Genomic DNA, 21,334 nt, shown 5'->3' on the forward strand with positions numbered 1-21,334 from the left:
CGTCACAATAAATCACAAAATCATCATTCCCTTCAGGCAATGACAATATAGGTGCCGTAGTTAGCTTTTTCTTCAATAACTGAAACGCTTTCTCTTGTTCATCATTCCATTCAAATTTCTTCCCTTTATGCGTTAATGCAGTCAAGGGTTTTGCTATTCTGGAAAAGTCTTGGATGAACCTTCTGTAGTAACCAGCTAGTCCTAAAAACTGGCGTATGTGTTTTGGAGTTTTCGGGGTTTCCCACTTTTCAACAGTTTCTATCTTTGCCGGATCCACCTTAATACCTTCTTTGTTCACTATGTGACCGAGGAATTGAACTTCTTCCAACCAAAATGCACACTTTGAAAACTTAGCGTACAATTCTTCCTTCCTCAATACTTCTAACACCTTTCTCAAATGTTCACCGTGTTCTTGGTCATTCTTTGAGTAAATAAGTATGTCATCAATGAAAACAATGACAAACTTGTCAAGGTATGGTCCACACACTCGGTTCATAAGGTCCATGAACACAGCTGGTGCATTAGTTAAACCAAACGGCATGACCATAAACTCGTAATGACCGTAACGTGTTCTGAAAGCAGTCTTTGGAATATCATCTTCTTTCACCCGCATTTGATGATACCCGGAACGTAAGTCAATCTTTGAATAAACAGACGAGCCTTGTAGTTGATCAAATAAGTCGTCGATTCTCGGTAGTGGGTAGCGGTTCTTGATGGTAAGTTTGTTCAACTCTCGGTAGTCGATACACAACCTGAATGTACCATCTTTCTTCTTGACAAACAAAACAGGAGCTCCCCACGGTGATGTGCTTGGTCGAATGAAACCACGCTCTAAAAGTTCTTGTAATTGGCTTTGCAGTTCTTTCATCTCACTGGGTGCGAGTCTATAAGGAGCACGAGCTATTGGTGCAGCTCCTGGTACAAGATCTATTTGAAATTCAACGGATCGATGTGGGGGTAATCCCGGTAATTCTTTCGGAAATACATCGGGAAATTCTTTTGCAATGGGAACATCATTGATGCTCTTTTCTTCAGTTTGTACTTTCTCGACGTGTGCTAGAACAGCATAGCAACCTTTTCTTATTAGTTTTTGTGCCTTCAAATTACTAATAAGATGTAGCTTCGTGTTGCCCTTTTCTCCGTACACCATTAAGGGTTTTTCTTTTTCTCGTATAATGCGAATTGCATTTTTGTAACAAACGATCTCCGCTTTCACTTCTTTCAACCAGTCCATACCGATTATCACATCAAAACTCCCTAACTCTACTGGTATCAAATCAATCTTAAATGTTTCGCTAACCAGTTTAATTTCTCGATTCCGACATATATTATCTGCTGAAATTAATTTACCATTTGCTAATTCGAGTAAAAATTTACTATCCAAAGGCGTCAATGGACAACTTAATTTAGCACAAAAATCTCTACTCATATAGCTTCTATCCGCACCCGAATCAAATAAAACGTAAGCAGATTTATTGTCAATAAGAAACGTACCCGTAACAAGCTCCGGGTCTTCCTGTGCCTCTACCGCATTAATATTGAAAACTCTTCCACGGCCTTGTCCATTCGTGTTCTCCTGGTTCGGGCAATTTCTAATAATGTGGCCTGGTTTTCCACATTTATAACAAACTACATTGGCATAACTTGCTCCGACACTACTTGCTCCGCCATTACTCGTTCCGACACCATTTGTTCCTTTCGTTCTATTAACCCCTGGTCCGTAGACCTCACACTTCGCCGCGCTATGACCATTTCTTTTACACTTGTTGCAAAATTTGGTGCAGAACCCCGAGTGATTCTTTTCACACCTTTGGCATAGCTGCTTCTGATTGTTGTTGTTGTTGCGATTATTATTGTTGTTGGGATGATTGTTGTAGTTGCTGTTGTTGTTGTTGTTGTTGTTGTTGTTGTTGGGCCGTTTGTTGTAGTTGCGATTGATGTTGCGATTGTTGGGATAATTGTTGCGATTATTGTTGTAATTGCTGTTGTTGTTGTATTGGTGATTCTTATCACCGTTTTCCTCCCACTTTCTTTTGACTTGCTTCACATTGGCCTCTTCAGCAGTCTGTTCTTTAATTCTTTCTTCAATCTGGTTCACTAGTTTGTGAGCCATTCTACATGCCTGTTGTATGGAGGCGGGCTCGTGTGAACTTATATCTTCTTGGATTCTTTCCGGTAATCCTTTCACAAACGCGTCGATCTTCTCTTCCTCATCTTCGAATGCTCCCGGACACAATAGGCACAATTCTGTGAATCGTCTTTCGTACGTGGTAATATCAAATCCTTGGGTTCGTAACCCTCTAAGTTCTGTCTTGAGCTTATTGACCTCGGTTCTGAGACGGTACTTCTCGTTCATCAAGTGCTTGAATGCTGACCATGGTAGTGCGTACGCATCGCCTTGTCCCACTTGCTCTAGATAGGTATTCCACCATGTTAACGCAGAACCTGTGAAGGTATGCGTAGCGTACTTCACTTTGTCCTCTTCAGTACACTTACTTATGGCAAACACCGATTCGACCTTCTCGGTCCACCGTTTCAATCCGATCGGTCCTTCGGTTCCATCAAATTCCAAAGGTTTGCAGGCAGTGAATTCTTTGTAGGTGCATCCTACACGATTTCCTGTACTGGTAGATCCAAGGTTATTGTTGGTATGTAGCGCAGCCTGTACTGTGGCTATGTTTGAAGCTAGAAAAGTACGGAATTCCTCTTCATTCATATTCACGGTGTGTCGAGTAGTCGGTGCCATTTCCTTCAAAATAGTTAAATGGAACAAGTTAATCATACAGAATATTAAGAGTAGTTAATAGTATTTCGTAGCATAATATGAACTCATTTATAAAAGCTTTTTCTTCATATTAGCGTTTTATAAGTTTAAATTCGGGTAGTACCTACCCGTTAAGTTCATACTTAGTAGCTAATATACAATTCAACTACTACAATTCTATATGAAAAACTGATTATAATAATATTTCGCGTTCAAACTTTTACACAATATTTTACAAACTTACAATACCGCTTATTTTACATATAGCATGAAATATAGCACACAATAAATTTGATACAAGATGGTTGTGAAGATAATTCTAGCTAGTACACAAGTCGTTCAGCAAAGGCAATAAAGACACGTAATTCATACGTCCAGAAACAAGTCATGCATTCTGGTTTTACTAGGACTACTTCCCATCCTTGGTCTTGTGGAACATAACCGTTATGGCCGTTGATAAGACAGCGTGTTATAACATCGTCAAGGGGATGAGGGTTACGTAATGTCCAACAGTCCCGTAACAATCTAAAAACCTCATTTCTAACCCCAATTACCGACTCCGTCACTTGTGGGAACGTTTTGTTTAATAGTTGTAGCCCGATGTTCTTGTTCTCACTTTGGTGAGAAGCGAACATTACTAATCCGTAAGCATAACATGCTTCTTTATGTTGCATGTTAGCCGCTTTTTCTAAATCACGAAGTCCAATATTCGGATATATTGAGTCAAAATAATTTCTTAACCCGTTGCGTAAAATAGCATTTGGGTTCCCCGCAATATATGTGTCAAAGTAAACACATCGTAACTTATGGGTTTCCCAATGTGATATCCCCCATCTTTCAAACGAAAGTCTCTTATAAACCAAGACATTCTTGGAACGTTCTTCGAATGTCTTACAAACTGATCTCGCCTTAAATAGTTGTGCCGAAGAATTCTGGCCGACTCTAGACAAGATTTCATCAATCATGTCTCCAGGTAGGTCTCTTAAAATATTGGGTTGTCTATCCATTTTGTGTTTTTAAACTGTAAAATAGACAAGAGTTAGATTCATAAAAAAAATACTTATTAATACAAGCAATTTTTACATATATCATAAAGCATAAGAACACTATATTACATATATTACACCACACGAATACAACTATCTTATTCCGACTCGCTCGTTTCTTCTTCTTCGGTTTTGGTTCGTTTTTCCAAGTTTCTAGGGATATATGATGTTCCCCTAATACGAGCCGTCGTTGTCCACATTGGTTTAGAAAAACCTGGTGGTTTAGAGGTTCCCGGGTCATTGTTACAACTTAAGGACTTCGGGGGTTGACGATACATATAAAGTTCATCGGGGTTGGAATTAGATTTCTCTATTTTTATGCCCTTTCCCTTATTATTTTCTTTTGCCTTTTTAAATTCAGTTGGGGTAATTTCTATAACATCATCGGAATTCTCGTCGGAATCCGATTCATCGGAGAATTGGTAATCCTCCCAATATTTTGCTTCCTTGGCGGAAACACCATTGACCATAATTAACTTTGGTCGGTTGGTTGAGGATTTTCTTTTACTTAACCGTTTTATTATTTCTCCCACTGGTTCTATTTCTTTATCCGGTTCCGATTCTTCTTCCGGTTCCGATTCTTCTTCCGGTTCCGACTCTTCTTCCGGTTCCTCTTCGGGAACTTGTGAATCAGTCCACAAATCATTCCAATTTACATTTGACTCTTCATTATTATTAGGTGAGTCAATGGGACTTGTTCTAGAGGTAGACATCTATCACATAATTTCTAGAGGTAGACATCTATCACATAATATCAAACACGTTAAGAGATTAATATATCACATAATATTCATATGTTAAAAATATATAGTTTCCAACAAAAATGTTAAGCAATCATTTTTAAAGAAAACACGGTCGAAGTCCAGACTCACTAATGCATCCTAACAAACTCGATAAGACACAATAATGCAAATTTTCTGGTTCTCTAAGACCAACGCTCGGATACCAACTGAAATGTCCCGTTCTTATTGATTAAAAACGTTCCATATTAATTGATTTCGTTGCGAGGTTTTGACCTCTATATGAGACGTTTTTCAAAGACTGCATTCATTTTAAAACAAACCATAACCTTTATTTCATCAATAAAGGTTTAAAAAGCTTTACGTAGATGATCAAATAATGATAATCTAAAATATCCTGTTTACACACGACCATTACATAATGGTTTACAATACAAATATGTTACAACAAAATAAGTTTCTTGAATGCAGTTTTTACACAATATCATACAAGCATGGACTCCAAATCTCGTCCTTATTTAAGTATGCGACAGCGGAAGCTCTTAATAATCACCTGAGAATAAACATGCTTAAAACGTCAACAAAAATGTTGGTGAGTTATAGGTTTAACCTATATATATCAAATCATAATAATAGACCACAAGATTTCATATTTCAATATACATCCCATACATAGAGATAAAAATCATTCATATGGTGAACACCTGGTAACCGACATTAACAAGATGCATATATAAGAATATCCCCATCATTCCGGGACACCCTTCGGATATGATATAAATTTCGAAGTACTAAAGCATCCGGTACTTTGGATGGGGTTTGTTAAGCCCAATAGATCTATCTTTAGGATTCGTGTCAATTAGGGTGTCTGTTCCCTAATTCTTAGATTACCAGACTTAATAAAAAGGGGCATATTCGATTTCGATAATTCAACCATAGAATGTAGTTTCACGTACTTGTGTCTATTTTGTAAATCATTTATAAAACCTGCATGTATTCTCATCCCAAAAATATTAGATTTTAAAAGTGGGACTATAACTCACTTTCACAGATTTTTACTTCGTCGGGAAGTAAGACTTGGCCACTGGTTGATTCACGAACCTATAACAATATATACATATATATCAAAGTATGTTCAAAATATATTTACAACACTTTTAATATATTTTGGTGTTTTAAGTTTATTAAGTCAGCTGTCCTCGTTAGTAACCTACAACTAGTTGTCCACAGTTAGATGTACATAAATAAATCGATAAATATTATCTTGAATCAATCCACGACCCAGTGTATACGTATCTCAGTATTGATCACAACTCAAACTATATATATTTTGGAATCAACCTCAACCCTGTATAGCTAACTCCAACATTCACATATAGAGTGTCTATGGTTGTTCCGAAATATATATAGATGTGTCGACATGATAGGTCGAAACATTGTATACGTGTCTATGGTATCTCAAGATTACATAATATACAATACAAGTTGATTAAGTTATGGTTGGAATAGATTTGTTACCAATTTTCACGTAGCTAAAATGAGAAAAATTATCCAATCTTGTTTTACCCATAACTTCTTCATTTTAAATCCGTTTTGAGTGAATCAAATTGCTATGGCTTCATATTGAACTCTATTTTATGAATCTAAACAGAAAAAGTATAGGTTTATAGTCGGAAAAATAAGTTACAAGTCGTTTTTATAAAGGTAGTCATTTCAGTCGAAAGAACGACGTCTAGATGACCATTTTAGAAAATATACTTCCACTTTGAGTTTAACCATAATTTTTGGATATAGTTTCATGTTCATAATAAAAATCATTTTCTCAGAATAACAACTTTTAAATCAAAGTTTATCATAGTTTTTAATTAACTAACCCAAAACAGCCCACGGTGTTACTACGACGGCGTAAATCCGATTTTACGGTGTTTTTCGTGTTTCCAGGTTTTAAATCATTAAGTTAGCATATCATATAGATATAGAAAATGTGTTTAGTTTATTTTAAAAGTCAAGTTAGAAGGATTAACTTTTGTTTGCGAACAAGTTTAGAATTTACTAAACTATGTTCTAGTGATTACAAGTTTAAACCTTCGAATAAGATAGCTTTATATGTATGAATCGAATGATGTTATGAACATCATTACTACCTTAAGTTCCTTGGATAAACCTACTGGAAAAGAGAAAAATGGATCTAGCTTCAATGGATCCTTGGATGGCTCGAAGTTCTTGAAGCAGAATCATGACACGAAAACAAGTTCAAGTAAGATCATCACTTAAAATAAGATTGTTATAGTTATAGAAATTGAACCAAAGTTTGAATATGATTATTACCTTGTATTAGAATGATAACCTACTGTAAGAAACAAAGATTTCTTGAGGTTGGATGATCACCTTACAAAATTGGAAGTGAGCTAGCAAACTTGAAAGTATTCTTGATTTTATGAAACTAGAACTTTTGGAATTTATGAAGAACACTTAGAACTTGAAGATAGAACTTGAGAGAGATTAATTAGATGAAGAAAATTGAAGAATGAAAGTGTTTGTAGGTGTTTTTGGTCGTTGGTGTATGGATTAGATATAAAGGATATGTAATTTTGTTTTCATGTAAATAAGTCATGAATGATTACTCATATTTTTGTAATTTTATGAGATATTTCATGCTAGTTGCCAAATGATGGTTCCCACATGTGTTAGGTGACTCACATGGGCTGCTAAGAGCTGATCATTGGAGTGTATATACCAATAGTACATACATCTAAAAGCTGTGTATTGTACGAGTACGAATACGGGTGCATACGAGTAGCATTGTTGATGAAACTGAACGAGGATGTAATTGTAAGCATTTTTGTTAAGTAGAAGTATTTTGATAAGTGCATTGAAGTCTTTCAAAAGTGTATAAATACATATTAAAACACTACATGTATATACATTTTAACTGAGTCGTTAAGTCATCGTTAGTCGTTACATGTAAGTGTTGTTTTGAAACCTTTAGGTTAACGATCTTGTTAAATGTTGTTAACCCAATGTTTATAATATCAAATGAGATTTTAAATTATTATATTATCATGATATTATCATGTATGAATATCTCTTAATATGATATATATACATTAAATGTCTTTACAACGATAATCGTTACATATATGTCTCGTTTAAAAATCATTAAGTTAGTAGTCTTGTTTTTACATATGTAGTTTATTGTTAATATACTTAATGATATGTTTACTTATCATAGTATCATGTTAACTATATATATATCCATATATATGTCATCATATAGTTTTTACAAGTTTTAACGTTCGTGAATCACCGGTCAACTTGGGTGGTCAATTGCCTATATGAAACATATTTCAATTAATCAAGTCTTAACAAGTTTGATTACTTAACATGTTGGAAACATTTAATCATGTAAATATCAATCTCAATTAATATATATAAACATGGAAAAGTTCGGGTCACTACATGGAAGAGGTCGTAGCCATATTGGCCAAAACCATCATCATGGAAATTACCATAACAATAATAAAAATCATAACTATGTTCGAAATCACCCTTATGGTAATGGTCGTGGTGGTGGTCGTGGTCGTGGTGGTCGTGGTGGTCGTGGTCGTGGACAAAGAAATAATAATCCACAAAATTATAAAATCCAAACACCATACAATCCCACAAATCACAATGTTGAAGAAGGCTCTTCAAAGAATGTTGAAGATTCTTGTTACCGATGTGGTAAAATTGGCCACTGGTCTAAAAACTGCCGAACAAATCAGCATTCTGTTAATCGGTATCAAGAATCCCTAAAGGGAAAAGGAAAAGAAGCAAATCTTGTGGATGACCTTGATACAAAAATCACTGAGCCAACTTGTGACTACTTTAATGAATAAATTTCTAATATCTATATATATATATATATATATATATATATATATATATATATATATATATATATATATATCCTATTATATGTTCTCGTTAAATAAATGGTTGTAGATTTTCAATCTACACCATATCTAGTTTACTACATATTTCCTTATTATGTGCTATCGTTTGTAACATGTTTTGAATGTAATATATTGATGAATTATATACTCATTATTTGTTTCTCATATTTTTTTTTGAAGTTCATGATGTATACTGCTGGAGTAAAAAATCAGTCAAATGGTGGAGATATTTGTATTGCAGACAGTGGTGCCACTCACACCATACTCAAATATAAAAAATATTTCACAGACTTGAAAGCAACGGAAGGAACTATACATACTATACCAGGTCCTGTGGACTTAATAAAAGGAATGGGAAAGGCAAAATTCATGTTACCAAATGGTACGAATTTTCTGATAAATAATCCCTTATTTTCTCCCATGTCAAAGAGAAATTTGTTAAGTTTCTCTGACATATACCAAAATGGATATGATTATCAGTCAGTGACAACAGAAAATGAAAAATATTTAAGTATCACTGATAAGAATCGTGTAATTGAAAAACTACCAAGACTTCATTCTGGTTTACATTATACACATATAAATGTACCTGAAGTAAATGTGGTAGTTAAAGAAAAATTATGTGATCCTGTAATGATCAGTTTGTGGCATGAGAGATTAGGTCACCCAGGATCAACAATGATGAAAAGAATAATACAAAATACACATGGACATCCATTGGCGGATCAAAGGATCCCTCATGATGCACTTATCCCATGTACATCATGCTCACTTGGAAAGTTGATAATAAGACCATCACCTCTTAAGGTTGAAAAAGAATCACCAATGTTTCTTGAAAGAATTCAAGGTGATATATGTGGACCAATTCATCCACCATGTGGACCATTTAGATATTTTATGGTTCTAATAGACGCATCTAGTAGATGGTCTCATGTTTGTCTATTATCAAGTCGAAATATGGCATTTGCAAAATTTCTTGCTCAAATTATTAAATTGAGAGCACATTTCCCTGATTATACTATTAAAAGGGTGAGACTAGATAATGCCGGTGAGTTTACGTCTCAAGCATTTAATAACTTTTGCATGTCTATTGGGATTATTGTTGAACATCCCGTTGCCCATGTGCATACACAAAATGGTTTAGCTGAATCATTAATTAAACGATTGCAGCTAATAGCTAGACCATTGATAATGCGAACAAAACTCCCAGTATCTGTATGGGGCCATGCAATTTTGCATGCTGCATCATTGATTCGCATTAGACCAAGCGCAAGTCATACATATTCTCCTTTGCAACTTGCTTTTGGTCATCAGCCAAATATTTCTCACCTTAGAACATTTGGTTGTGCGGTTTATGTCCCTATCGCACCACCACAACGCACTAAAATGGGTCCTCAAAGAAGGATGGGAATATATGTTGGATATGAAACATCTTCAATAATAAGATATATTGAACCCATGACGGGTGATGTTTTTACAGCACGTTTTGCTGATTGTCACTTTAATGAAACATTATTCCCTAGATTAGAGGGAGAAATAAAAAATAAAGAAAATGATGTTTCATGGTGTGAACCTCAATTAATGTATCTTGATCCTCGCACAAAAGAATGCGAGATCGAAGTTCAAAAAATAATGCATATGCAAGAACTTGCAAATAAATTGCCTGATGCATTTACAGATACAAAAAGAGTGACTAAATCATATATACCAGCAGCAAATGCTCCAGCTCGAATTGAAATTCCAAAAACTGGCAATAATGTTATTCTTGAGTCTTTGTCACGCCAGAAACGTGGGAGACCAATTGGTTCCAAAGATAAAAATCCTCGGAAAAGAAAATCAGCTGATAATGAGGTAAAAGAAAGTGTTCAAGAAGAACTACAAATCAATACTCCTTCTGCAGAGGAGATTGATGATGTCAATACGGAATTTTCAATCAATTACGCACATTCAAAAATATTATGGAACCGAAATGAAATGAAAAATCTTGATGAGATATTTTCATATAATGTTGCATATGACATCATGAATGATGATGATGATCCAGAACCAAAATCTGTCATGGAATGTCAAAATAGACATGATTGGGATCATTGGAAAGGAGCAATACGAGCTGAATTTGAATCACTCAATAAAAGAAAAGTTTTCGAATCTATCATTCTCACACCTAAAGATGTAAAACCTGTGGGATATAGATGGGTTTTTGTGCGAAAAAGAAATGAGAAAAATGAAGTTACAAGGTATAAAGCTAGACTTGTAGCTCAAGGTTTTTATCAAAGACCGGGAATTGATTATGAGGAAACTTATTCTCCTGTTATGGATGCAATTACTTTTAGATACTTAATCAGCCTGGCAGTTTCTGAAAATTTAGAAATGCATCTCATGGATGTTGTGACTGCTTATCTTTATGGATCACTTGATAGTGATATATATATGAAGATACCTGAAGGATTTAAGGTATCAGAAGCAACCAATGCAAAACCCAAAGAAATGTACTCAATCAAGTTACAAAGGTCTTTATATGGGTTGAAACAATCGGGTCGCATGTGGTATAAACGATTAAGTGATTACTTGATAAGCAAAGGGTATACCAATAATCTTATTTGCCCATGTGTTTTCATTAAGAAAACAACATCCGGATATGTGATCATAGCTGTTTATGTTGATGATCTTAATATCATAGGTACAAATAAAGAGATCCATGAAGCCATTCAACTTCTAAAGAAAGAATTTGAAATGAAAGATCTCGGAAAAACCAAGTATTACCTTGGTTTACAAATTGAACATATGCCTAATGGTTTACTTGTACATCAAACAACATATACTGAAAAGATTTTAAAACGTTTTAATATGGACAAGGCAAAACCATTAAGTACTCCTATGGTTGTTAGATCACTTAATGTTGACACTGATCCATTTCGTCCCTGTGAAGATCATGAAGATATCCTGGGACCAGAAGTACCATATCTTAGTGCAATTGGAGCTCTTATGTATCTTACAAATTGTACAAGACCTGACATTTCTTTTGCAGTTAATTTGTTGGCAAGGTTCAGCTCAGCTCCTACCAAAAGACACTGGAATGGGATCAAACACATATTTCGATACCTTCGAGGAACTACTGATTTAGGATTATTTTATTCTAACGAATCAAAACAAGATTTGGTTGGTTATGCAGATGCAGGTTATTTATCTGATCCACATAAAGCTAAATCTCAAAATGGATATGTATTCCTAAATGGAGGTACCGCAATATCATGGCGTTCTCAAAAACAAACACTTGTTGCAGCATCATCAAATCATGCCGAAGTAATTGCATTACATGAAGCCAGTCGGGAATGTTTTTGGTTGAGATCAATGACACAACTCATTACTGATTCTTGTGGACTAGAACGCAATAAAAGTTCAACAACTATCTATGAAGATAATGTAGCTTGCATAACACAGATGAAAGAAGGGTATATCAAAAGTGACCGAACAAAACACATACCCCCTAGATTCTTCTCATACACTCAAAATCTCATTAAGGACAACCAGATTGAAATGAGATATGTTCAGTCCAGCAAAAACTCTGCTGACCTTTTCACCAAAGCACTTCCAACTGCTATTTTCAGAACACACGTTCATAATATTGGCATGAGGCATGTTCAGAAGATGTAACAACTCAGGCGTTGCCTACTTGAGGGGGAGTCAACTCTATGCTGCACTCTTTTTCACTTAGCTAAAGTTTTATCCCAAAGGGTTTTCTTTAGCAAGGTTTTTAACGAGGCAGTACTAGTTATTCACTAATAAAATTATCATCCAAGGGGGAGTGTTATAAAAGTAATAATTGGATGATAATTTTATTATTATTATAGATATTGCATAGTATATTTTATGAGTATAAATAGGTGTGTTGAGTTAGAGTTTATTGTATGTATTTTTTGGTTAACAAAAACACTCTCTCTCTCTAGATTCCAAATGCCACCAAACTCTCATTGTACATTTTTCTATAAATAAAAAACCAATTACTCATACCTTTTGTTCAACCTTTGTTTTCTCCGTTTTACAGTATCTCTATCTCTATATACCTTCTACAGTCAAGAACCACTAAAGATAGGTTCCGAAAGGCAGAGTAGCTTCAGCATCGAGTAGGGTATGGGATAGAGTTCGAGTGAGGCATCCACCATAGATTGCGGAACTTTCGAGATGCTTCCTTGCGAAAGCCAACGGAGTCTGTACTGTAACTCAACCTTCTCATCCATGGAAGGATTCCTTATTCGATGATAAATGTCAATCGAGGGCACCCTCATTTCCAGAGAGAGAATCAGGCTGCACAGAAGTTATAAGCCTACTGAATTATAACAAAGATAAAATAGACAAATGAAATAGATAACAAATGAAAATGTAGTGCCATCCATGCGCACAGCTTCAAGTACGTACGGAAAACACAGAATGAACAAAAAACGCCCAAATTCACACAATCAATCGTTTCTTCCAAAACCCTAATTCATCGCTACACTCGTAACTTTCGTGTGTGTACGTATATATCTATTCACACACACACACACACACACACAGATATATAGCGCGTGTAAAACTTGTGCGATTTCATTAGGTATCTGAATCTGATATACCTTATTACCGAAATGAATATTAGATGTTAGAGCAAGTTTATATGACAGTTTGCTACTCTGCTACTAATTCTTAGACGTTTATCAGCCTCCCTTGTTTCAATTATCAATAAATTGTGGACTGGTTATTATTTAATCGGATGCTTATGAGTTAAGCTTACCTGTAGCTTTGTTTGTTTCGAATTACTTAAATAGGTTACTTAGATTAGTTCCTTGTTGATGATTTATTATTTATTATGAAATTTAAGATTCCTACATTATTTTTAAATTTGTTATGTATATAGGTCTTTTTTTAACCCTTGTTTTGGTGATTGAGCACTGCTTACTACCAGCTCTGCTCTAAAGTCCAGTTTATGATTTCTTAAATTTTGAGGATATGATTTACTGAGAGCATTAATTTGTTGGTATGAACTGAAGATGTTTGAAAGACTTTGTTGATACGATTGTTTTTTACAATTATTTTCCATGCAGTTTAATGCTTTGGATAAGATGGAGGAATATGTTCTACAAAATAATTCAGATTTGCAGTTTTCGTTATCTACTTTACTAGGAAATTTCAATTATGTACCCCCCTTCAGCTGAAAATACCTTTTACCAACAGTACCTAGTCCAACCAGAAGATTATGATAACTATTCTCTTCCTCATTGGATCGGATTCGAGCATTTGGCTCAGGGGCGAACCTACCTTAAAGGGTATGGGGTCCTATGACCCCACATGATTAATTTTTTTTTAATAATTTATACTTCAAACTGTGTAGATCACCACTAAATTTTAGTATAGGACCCCATATATATTCAGGATTTATAGATTTTTGAAGGTAAACGACCACTAAAATACTCTTCAAACATAATTTGTAATAGAAAAAAATTTTGGGACCCCATTGAATTTTAATCCTAGATTCGCCACTGATTTGGCTCCATACTATGCTGAGTATCTTGCAGGAAATGGGAGTTGTTACATACAAGAAGAAAGACCGTGTAAAAGCATTGGAATCGGATGCAGTTCTACACCTGATGAGACTTTAATCAGCATGGATGCCCATCAGGTAGAGCCCAGATGCGTTATGTCATATGTTTGATTTCGTTATCATGAATTTTTACCTGCATGATTTTTTCATGCACATATAATATAGGCATCTCCTGAAACTGGATATAGGCAAATAAGATTCTATTGATGGTTAAAGTATGTAAATGTGATATTCATATGATGCCCTTAATATGTCTGGATGAGTAATTAAGACACACCTGGCAGGAACATGAAAAATTAACCGGGAATAATTCAAAAAATACGCAATATGACATAAGCAATTGGGAGTATCAGGTCACTCAAAACTCATGTTCCTTTCAGTACATTCTGTGGCAAATGTGGATCTATCTATCTTTTATGTTATTAACTCATTTTTACACTATTGTCCTATTTAGCTATTTTTATTTTTTCAATCTTTGACAGAAACAAGCAACGAATGCAAGTAAGGATAATGTTGCTCAACACCAGTCAAACATGTCAGCATCAACCTCAACCTCAGGTACCGGAACCAAATCACGCAAAAGATATTCGAAAGAGAAGGCTAAGGATGCAGATCGTGTAAGTTTAACTTCCCAATCGCAGATTAGTATTCTGTTAGACATGTAACACCTAGAATACCAATTATTTTTTTCTTTGGATCATATTTACCATGTCCTAAGAAAATTGCAAACTTACATTGTTACTGCAAGCAAGACTCTGTCTCTAACATATATGCATTTAGTTACCAGCCCTCTTGTTTGTTATTCAGCGTCGAAGAATAAGGATTGCAGCCGCAATCGACTCATTGGAGAGTTCGCTTCCGCTGTCTCATGGGGTAATATGTATATACTCTGTTGCACTTCTCTCATAAATATGTTCAATCGTACTGTAACTGTAGAGCAGTATATGTCAACCTATATAAATGCAAATGAGTTAATTTAGGCTGTAGTTTATCGATAATGGATCAAACACGTAATATAATAAAATAAGTTACCGATATTGTGGTTCAGATGAGTTAAAATGCACCTAATATGAACTTAAACGCTTACAATGCTAAGATCTTTCTTTTTAGTAGAAGATGCTATATTATTTTAGTGGTATAGTTTTTGTTATGATGTTATTTACAAACTTGAAAAATTGGACAAAATATTTTAACGGGTCAGGTTGAGATCTGAACTTGCTACCCAATCTATCAGTTTTGCCACCTTTTAGTCTCTTACTTTATGTTCCTAGCCATCCTTGATTAAAAAACCACATCATATGTAAACATTATCTGAACATTGATATTACAAAAATTTTGGGATCGCATGTTGTAAATTAGTCAAAAGGTGGTACCTAGAAGAAACATTGTACTTATGTTCTAATAGCTACTAACGTTTGACGGTGAGCTCTGTTTAATACTTAATCAATATGAGTATCGGAGTATGGCGTTCGGACTTTTTTAAGACCGACGAGGATAACTGGATTAAGTCGAAGTGTGTTACATTTGTCATGTCAAATGCGACTTCTAGTCCACTTGATCTATTTGGTCTACTTTTGCAGGGAAATAAAACAGATATCGTTGATAAATGTGTAGACTATATTAAGTCTTTGCAGCATCACTTGAAGGTGAGTTTTGCATACTACCATTTGCAAAAGGTCCTATCTGGTTTCTGGATTTCTGTGTACGAACTTTATAAATCAGTCTTTGTAACTGACTATAAATTTCTAAATTTTCATAAACTACTTGACCTCAAAGTAATCCGATGATGCAGGAACTAAGTCAGAACAGATTGGGAGGTGAACCAACATCTAATCACATGATGCACCTTGAGGTATTTCTATTAATGACTTAATGCATGTTTATACGAAGACACGTGATTAATAAACCAGATCATGTTTATAATAGGTGGCAAATCGGACACATTTACTTTCAAATGGGCTAATTTGGGTCTTCCTATTCATAATCGGTTGACTGTCATCCATATTGTATGCAAATGCATAATGCTCCTAGTTTCACTAATCAAGGAAGTTAAATTGTCAATGTAGAAGTTTAGCCATGACCCATTTTGACATTTTATTAAACCCTTAGCCCAACCCACCCATATTGCCACCAATGTTCTGTTAATTTTAGTTACATACAGGAATATGGCCATTTCCTTGTTAATGAAAGCACCACTAGCGGACCACTGGATGACATCATTGGCAAGTTGTTGGATGAAAACCCATCAGAAGCAGCCATGCTGCTAAAGACGAGATCTTTTTATGATGCCTATTGTTCCTAAGTGAGATTTTGGTATTAAAAAAAAAAAAAAAAAAAAAAAAAAAAAAAAAAAAAAAAAAAAAAAAAAAAAAAAAAAACTGAGATATCTAACTAGCAAGTTTTCACGATTTCTAATACCCTTATTGCCACTATGCGAATGGTACGCTTGACGGCGGTCATGTTTACGGACCCAAAAAGTGGTGGACGGGCAAAGCTTATTATTTAGCTTGATTGCCAATTGCTGTTAGTTATCACTAACATGCTTTTTTGTTTGATAGTAAATCGGTTTTGTCCTGCACATGTTGTAAAAAGTCGCTAATCAAGGACTAGATGGTTGGGACCTTGTAGGTGCAAAATCGGAGGCTAGTGGAGGACTAGCCGGTTGGGACCCTGTAGGAACTATCGGCAAAGTAGGAGATTAGTGTGGGACTAGTCGGACGTTGCTGTATTTGATCTATTTTAGCTAAATAAATCTGACTCTTCACTGATAAATCTGACTTTGACTAAATTGGACTTTTGACACCTTTGACCAAGTAAATCGGCCAAATTGAAGAGTAGTCGGACTACTTCAAAATTCCGACTAGTCGTGGACTGATCAGTCTAGACAGTGACTTTTACAACCATGGTCCCACACAACACTCTTTGATTTCATTTACTTGCGAATGGTCCAACTTGAGTTATGCTTGAATTTTTTGTAATATTTTAAGGGTTTCAAATGGGCTGATTTGAGTTACACTTGATCTCTAATGGGCCAAATGCATAAAGAAGTTTTTATGAGAAAACAGGTGGAATGGATCCGTTGTCTTATATCTAAATGCATTCGAACTTTTTGAAATGATTTAATTCAAAATTGAAACTGTGAACTAAAAAATGTTCTCTTGTTCTCTTGTTTTATATCATATGATGTTAAGTTTAGTACTAGTAACAAATAAACGTTGAACATTGTATAAAATGTTAGCGGTCAACTTATCTGACCATCATGGCGCCATGTACAAAAGTCACAGATGCCACTTAGTTTGCTACCTCGACTCAACGCTGAGCTTGACTAGCCTACGTGCATAATTTAGAAAAGTGAGATATATGCCTTTGAGTATAGATACACTCTAGCCCATTGCAGGATCTAGTGTGGCTTGACTGAATTGTTCAAACCAGATGCCAGATAAGCTCGATTCATTTGCATTTTTAAGTGAACACAAATGGAATCAAGATAGATTGGTGGTGATAAGTTAATATAGTCAAGTAGTAAAAGAGAAAAGAGGACCACAAACAACAAATAAGGACAAAAATAGAAGGTACTTAAGAGTATTAAGAGAGCACCATTTTTTTAGTACCAGCAAAGGGTCAATATTCTTTCGAGGCATTTATTCTGTTCTTATCATTGACCCCAGCCCTCTCCCACTTTTAGTTTTGTTTTTGGTACAACTTGGCTTATTTTAAAGATAGTGTACCGACCAACTTAAGTGAATTGATTTGAGTTGTATATCTTTTGATGGGTCAAATGCCCATGAAGTGCCTTTAATAACATGGTTTAAATCATAGATATAGATATAATATATTATAAGTTAAAAATATATGTTAAAGTATTGTTATAGTAGAATGATTAATTAGTGCAAGTAGAATGATTAAAAATACATGTGCAGTAATCTTTGGTCAGTCTTGCCCATGAGCAGAAACTGATGGATATACTTTTTTTCATAGCTTCTTAGATTAGAAATTTAAACTCAACATTCTAAAATATTTATTGCCTTTTTTCTTAGACTATTTTATATGGTATATATTAATTAATATATAGCTAGTAAGCAAAGCAACAACTTTCTTTACAACTTTTGTACTCAAGCGCCAAGGTTGACAGTGGGTGAAAAACAGAAGGCAGTGTTAGTTTGTTACCCTGAAATGTGCTAACAGTTTGTGTTAGGAAGCATACATTTTGCACACAGATGTTACAACCAAGTATATATCGCGATGTCGATATTTTGCATAAGTTTGAGCTCATATGGTACCATTAGATTCGATAATCGTCATGCAAAAATAATTTTGAAGACGAGCGGACTTCGTGATATTATTCACATGATTAAGCGATAGGCGTTATAGTTTTGAAGACGAGCGTATTATGTGGTTCTCTTTGGACATTCTTTGTTTGTTACCCTGAAATGTGCTAACAGGTTGTGTCATTCTACATTGCGCACAACAGTATATAGTTGGTATACGGGTGTGTTTGGTATTACTAGCTGGAGCTGGAGCTTATGGACGGAGCTGGTAGCTGGAGCTTATTTTTCAAGCTGTAAACTGGAGCTTATTTTTTAATAAGTGTTTGATAAAAGTAGCTGGAGCTGGAGCTTATTGTTTGTAAATTGACTAAAATAGACAATAAAATATATGATAGATGATTATATAAGGGACAAAAGTGTAATTTTAAATATCATAAACTAGAAAGATTAGGAGCTTATTTTTAAAAGTTACTTCAACTAGCTTCTTTTTCTAGAGCTTATTTTTTTCATAAGCTCGAAAACTTATGTCATCCAAACGATGCTACTAGCTTAAGCTTATGAAAAAAATAAACTCAAGCTCCCATAAGCTCCAACAAGCTGCGCGGCCAAACACACCCGTAGTTGGTTTCTACAAATTATTTCGTATTTTTTTTTTGTTTTTTGTTTTTTTTTTTTAAATTTCATCTCCCCTGATCGAATTGGCCTCGTCAGAGAAATGTATAAAGATTTAAGTAGTAATTAAACCTTGTTACGAATTGTAAATGGGTTTCGTTGTTGTAAATTGTTGTAATTAGACAATGATAAGAATTACACAACTTTTAGAACGGTAAGAAAATAATTCAATTTATTGTTGGATCATATTATTTGGAGTTTTTCCAAATATTTCGTTTGTTTTCGTATGCCATACCAATCAAGTTAATAGGTAGGTGATACTTACACACCATTTTTTGATCCATACACATTTTTTACTATAAAATTTACAATTATATCCTTGAATTTATCTAGCGAGTTGAACCACTATTATTGTAAATAAGAACATATTGGTAAAATAGGTGTGTATGGATCAAAAGCTGGTGTATGAGTATCACCTTCTAAGTTAATGTGTTGTTTCATATATATCAAATTCAGTTAAAATTTACCCAAAAAAAATCTTGAAGAACAGAAATATTCACGAAAAAAAGAAAAATAATATTAATTTAAAAATATATAAATATTCATGCTTTTTTTTTCTATTTTTTAGATGAGTTTTTAGTCATATTTGATATACATAAAATAACATACAATAACTTTTAACTTATTAACACAAAAACTAAATAATATATACCTTAAATAATACATTTAGTATACTTTCGTATGGGGAGGTGATTCTCACACAGTCACAAACCACTTTTTGAGCCATGTACACGTTTTTCTTATAAATTTACAGTTATGCCCCTAGATTAATCTAGAGAGCTGAGCTGGGTAAAATATATAATTATGTGTACATTAATAATTGGTTAGTAACATTAATAACTATTATGGTTTTATTCTAGCAATGTGTTGTAGCTCAACATTAAATTAATGATTCGTAACTTTAGCTATTGTGATGTTTATTACTCGTATTAATGAAGAGAAGGTTCACTCTATATGCAAATACCTTTTCAAAAGACCCTCGACTCCTCGAGGGTAGCTTGTTGGTTGAGGGTTAACAATATTTCTAGTAAAGGCTTAAGTTCAATCTCCTAGGCTATATTTTCAGAGTCTTTTCTTTATATATATATATATATATATATATATATATATATATATATATATATATATATATATATATATATATATATATATATATATATATATATATATATATATAAGTAACGAACTAATCAAATCAAATTAAGGTTGTAATACAGAGAATTTAAATAACTAGTGTTTACAGAAGAATTTTGATAGAAAAAATTACGCCGTTGGTACCTGTGGTTTGTTCACATTTTCATCACAATACCTAAAGTTTATTTTTTGCGTTGTTGGTACATAGTTTTTATTAGACTTGCGTGGTTAGTACCCATATCAAATTAACCCCTCACAAATAAACTTTAGGTGTTGTGATGAAAATGTGAACAAACTACAGGTATCAACGGCGTAATTTTTTCATTTTGATATGTATACCATAAGTCTATAAGGGCATAATGTAGTGGTCGATGTCATCGCACATTAACTAAAACCTTAAGGACATATCTTATACGTGTAGTTTAGCTGGTTCCTTTTTTTTTTTTTATCAACAGTATGTATATATATTATAATTACAAATGTATATTACATCATACACTGATACACATGAGGCATGCAATAGTTTAGCTTGTTCTGAATAGTGTAGTTACAAGAAAGTTGCAAGTTTTTTAACACGGGTGAACATTCTCCTTAACGGAACGATATGTCGCTTTCACCTATAACTTATCGTTCTCTAAATGAAACATATGAACGCGTCAACGTTACCTTGTTCATCATGTTTTTCTTAAATCATTACTGATTAATAAGTTTGTTTGCTAACTAAATAATTATACAAATTTGATGAACACTGAAAACTCAGTGCCACTATTAAGAGTAACACTAAAACTAATGTCAAGTATTCTTTGTATTCTTGTAGATATTTCCAACCTCCCAACTAAACACAAGTTGTTTACTGAATTGAATTGATGTGAATTATATATATATATATATATATATATATATATATATATATATATATATATATATATATTAGAGGGATCAAATGAGAACTTTTTTGTGTAGAACCCTGAGAACTCAAAAATACACTGAAATTCGAGCAAAAAAAGGGAAATTTGAGCAAAATAAGGGAAATTCGAGCAAAAATGAGACACGGGCGAACATAAAAAGAGCAATTCGAGCAAAAAATGGGACAAGGGCGAACAAAAAAGTGATATTCGAACAAAAAAAAGGCGGGCGAACAATTTTGTGTTCTACATTTTTGATAGTCGAACAAAAAAATGTAGAACACACGGGTAGTCG

At 34.1% G+C, this 21,334-nt stretch overlaps 1 protein-coding gene across 4 annotated transcripts; it reads left to right on the plus strand.

Annotated features, from left to right (window-relative positions):
- The first annotated feature begins 12,890 nt into the window (after positions 1 to 12,890).
- On the plus strand, positions 12,891 to 16,406 carry LOC139899327 (uncharacterized). 4 transcript variants are annotated; one of them, XM_071882153.1, is made up of 9 exons: positions 12,891 to 13,076; positions 13,564 to 13,785; positions 14,035 to 14,138; positions 14,345 to 14,413; positions 14,543 to 14,677; positions 14,868 to 14,933; positions 15,641 to 15,706; positions 15,853 to 15,912; positions 16,222 to 16,406. In XM_071882153.1, the coding sequence occupies exons 2-9, from the start codon at positions 13,716 to 13,718 to the stop codon at positions 16,360 to 16,362; spliced, it is 711 nt and encodes a 236-aa protein (XP_071738254.1). In that variant the 5' UTR covers positions 12,891 to 13,076; positions 13,564 to 13,715; the 3' UTR covers positions 16,363 to 16,406. The 4 variants fall into 4 exon arrangements, with proteins under 4 accessions (XP_071738254.1, XP_071738257.1, XP_071738256.1 ...); XM_071882156.1 differs by lacking the exon at positions 16,222 to 16,406 and adding an exon at positions 15,987 to 16,193; XM_071882154.1 differs by having other exon boundaries at positions 12,897 to 12,997.
- Positions 16,407 to 21,334: the final 4,928 nt, after the last annotated feature.

Source organism: Rutidosis leptorrhynchoides, chromosome 3, assembly GCF_046630445.1.
Source record: "Rutidosis leptorrhynchoides isolate AG116_Rl617_1_P2 chromosome 3, CSIRO_AGI_Rlap_v1, whole genome shotgun sequence".
NCBI classification, from domain to species: domain Eukaryota; kingdom Viridiplantae; phylum Streptophyta; class Magnoliopsida; order Asterales; family Asteraceae; genus Rutidosis; species Rutidosis leptorrhynchoides.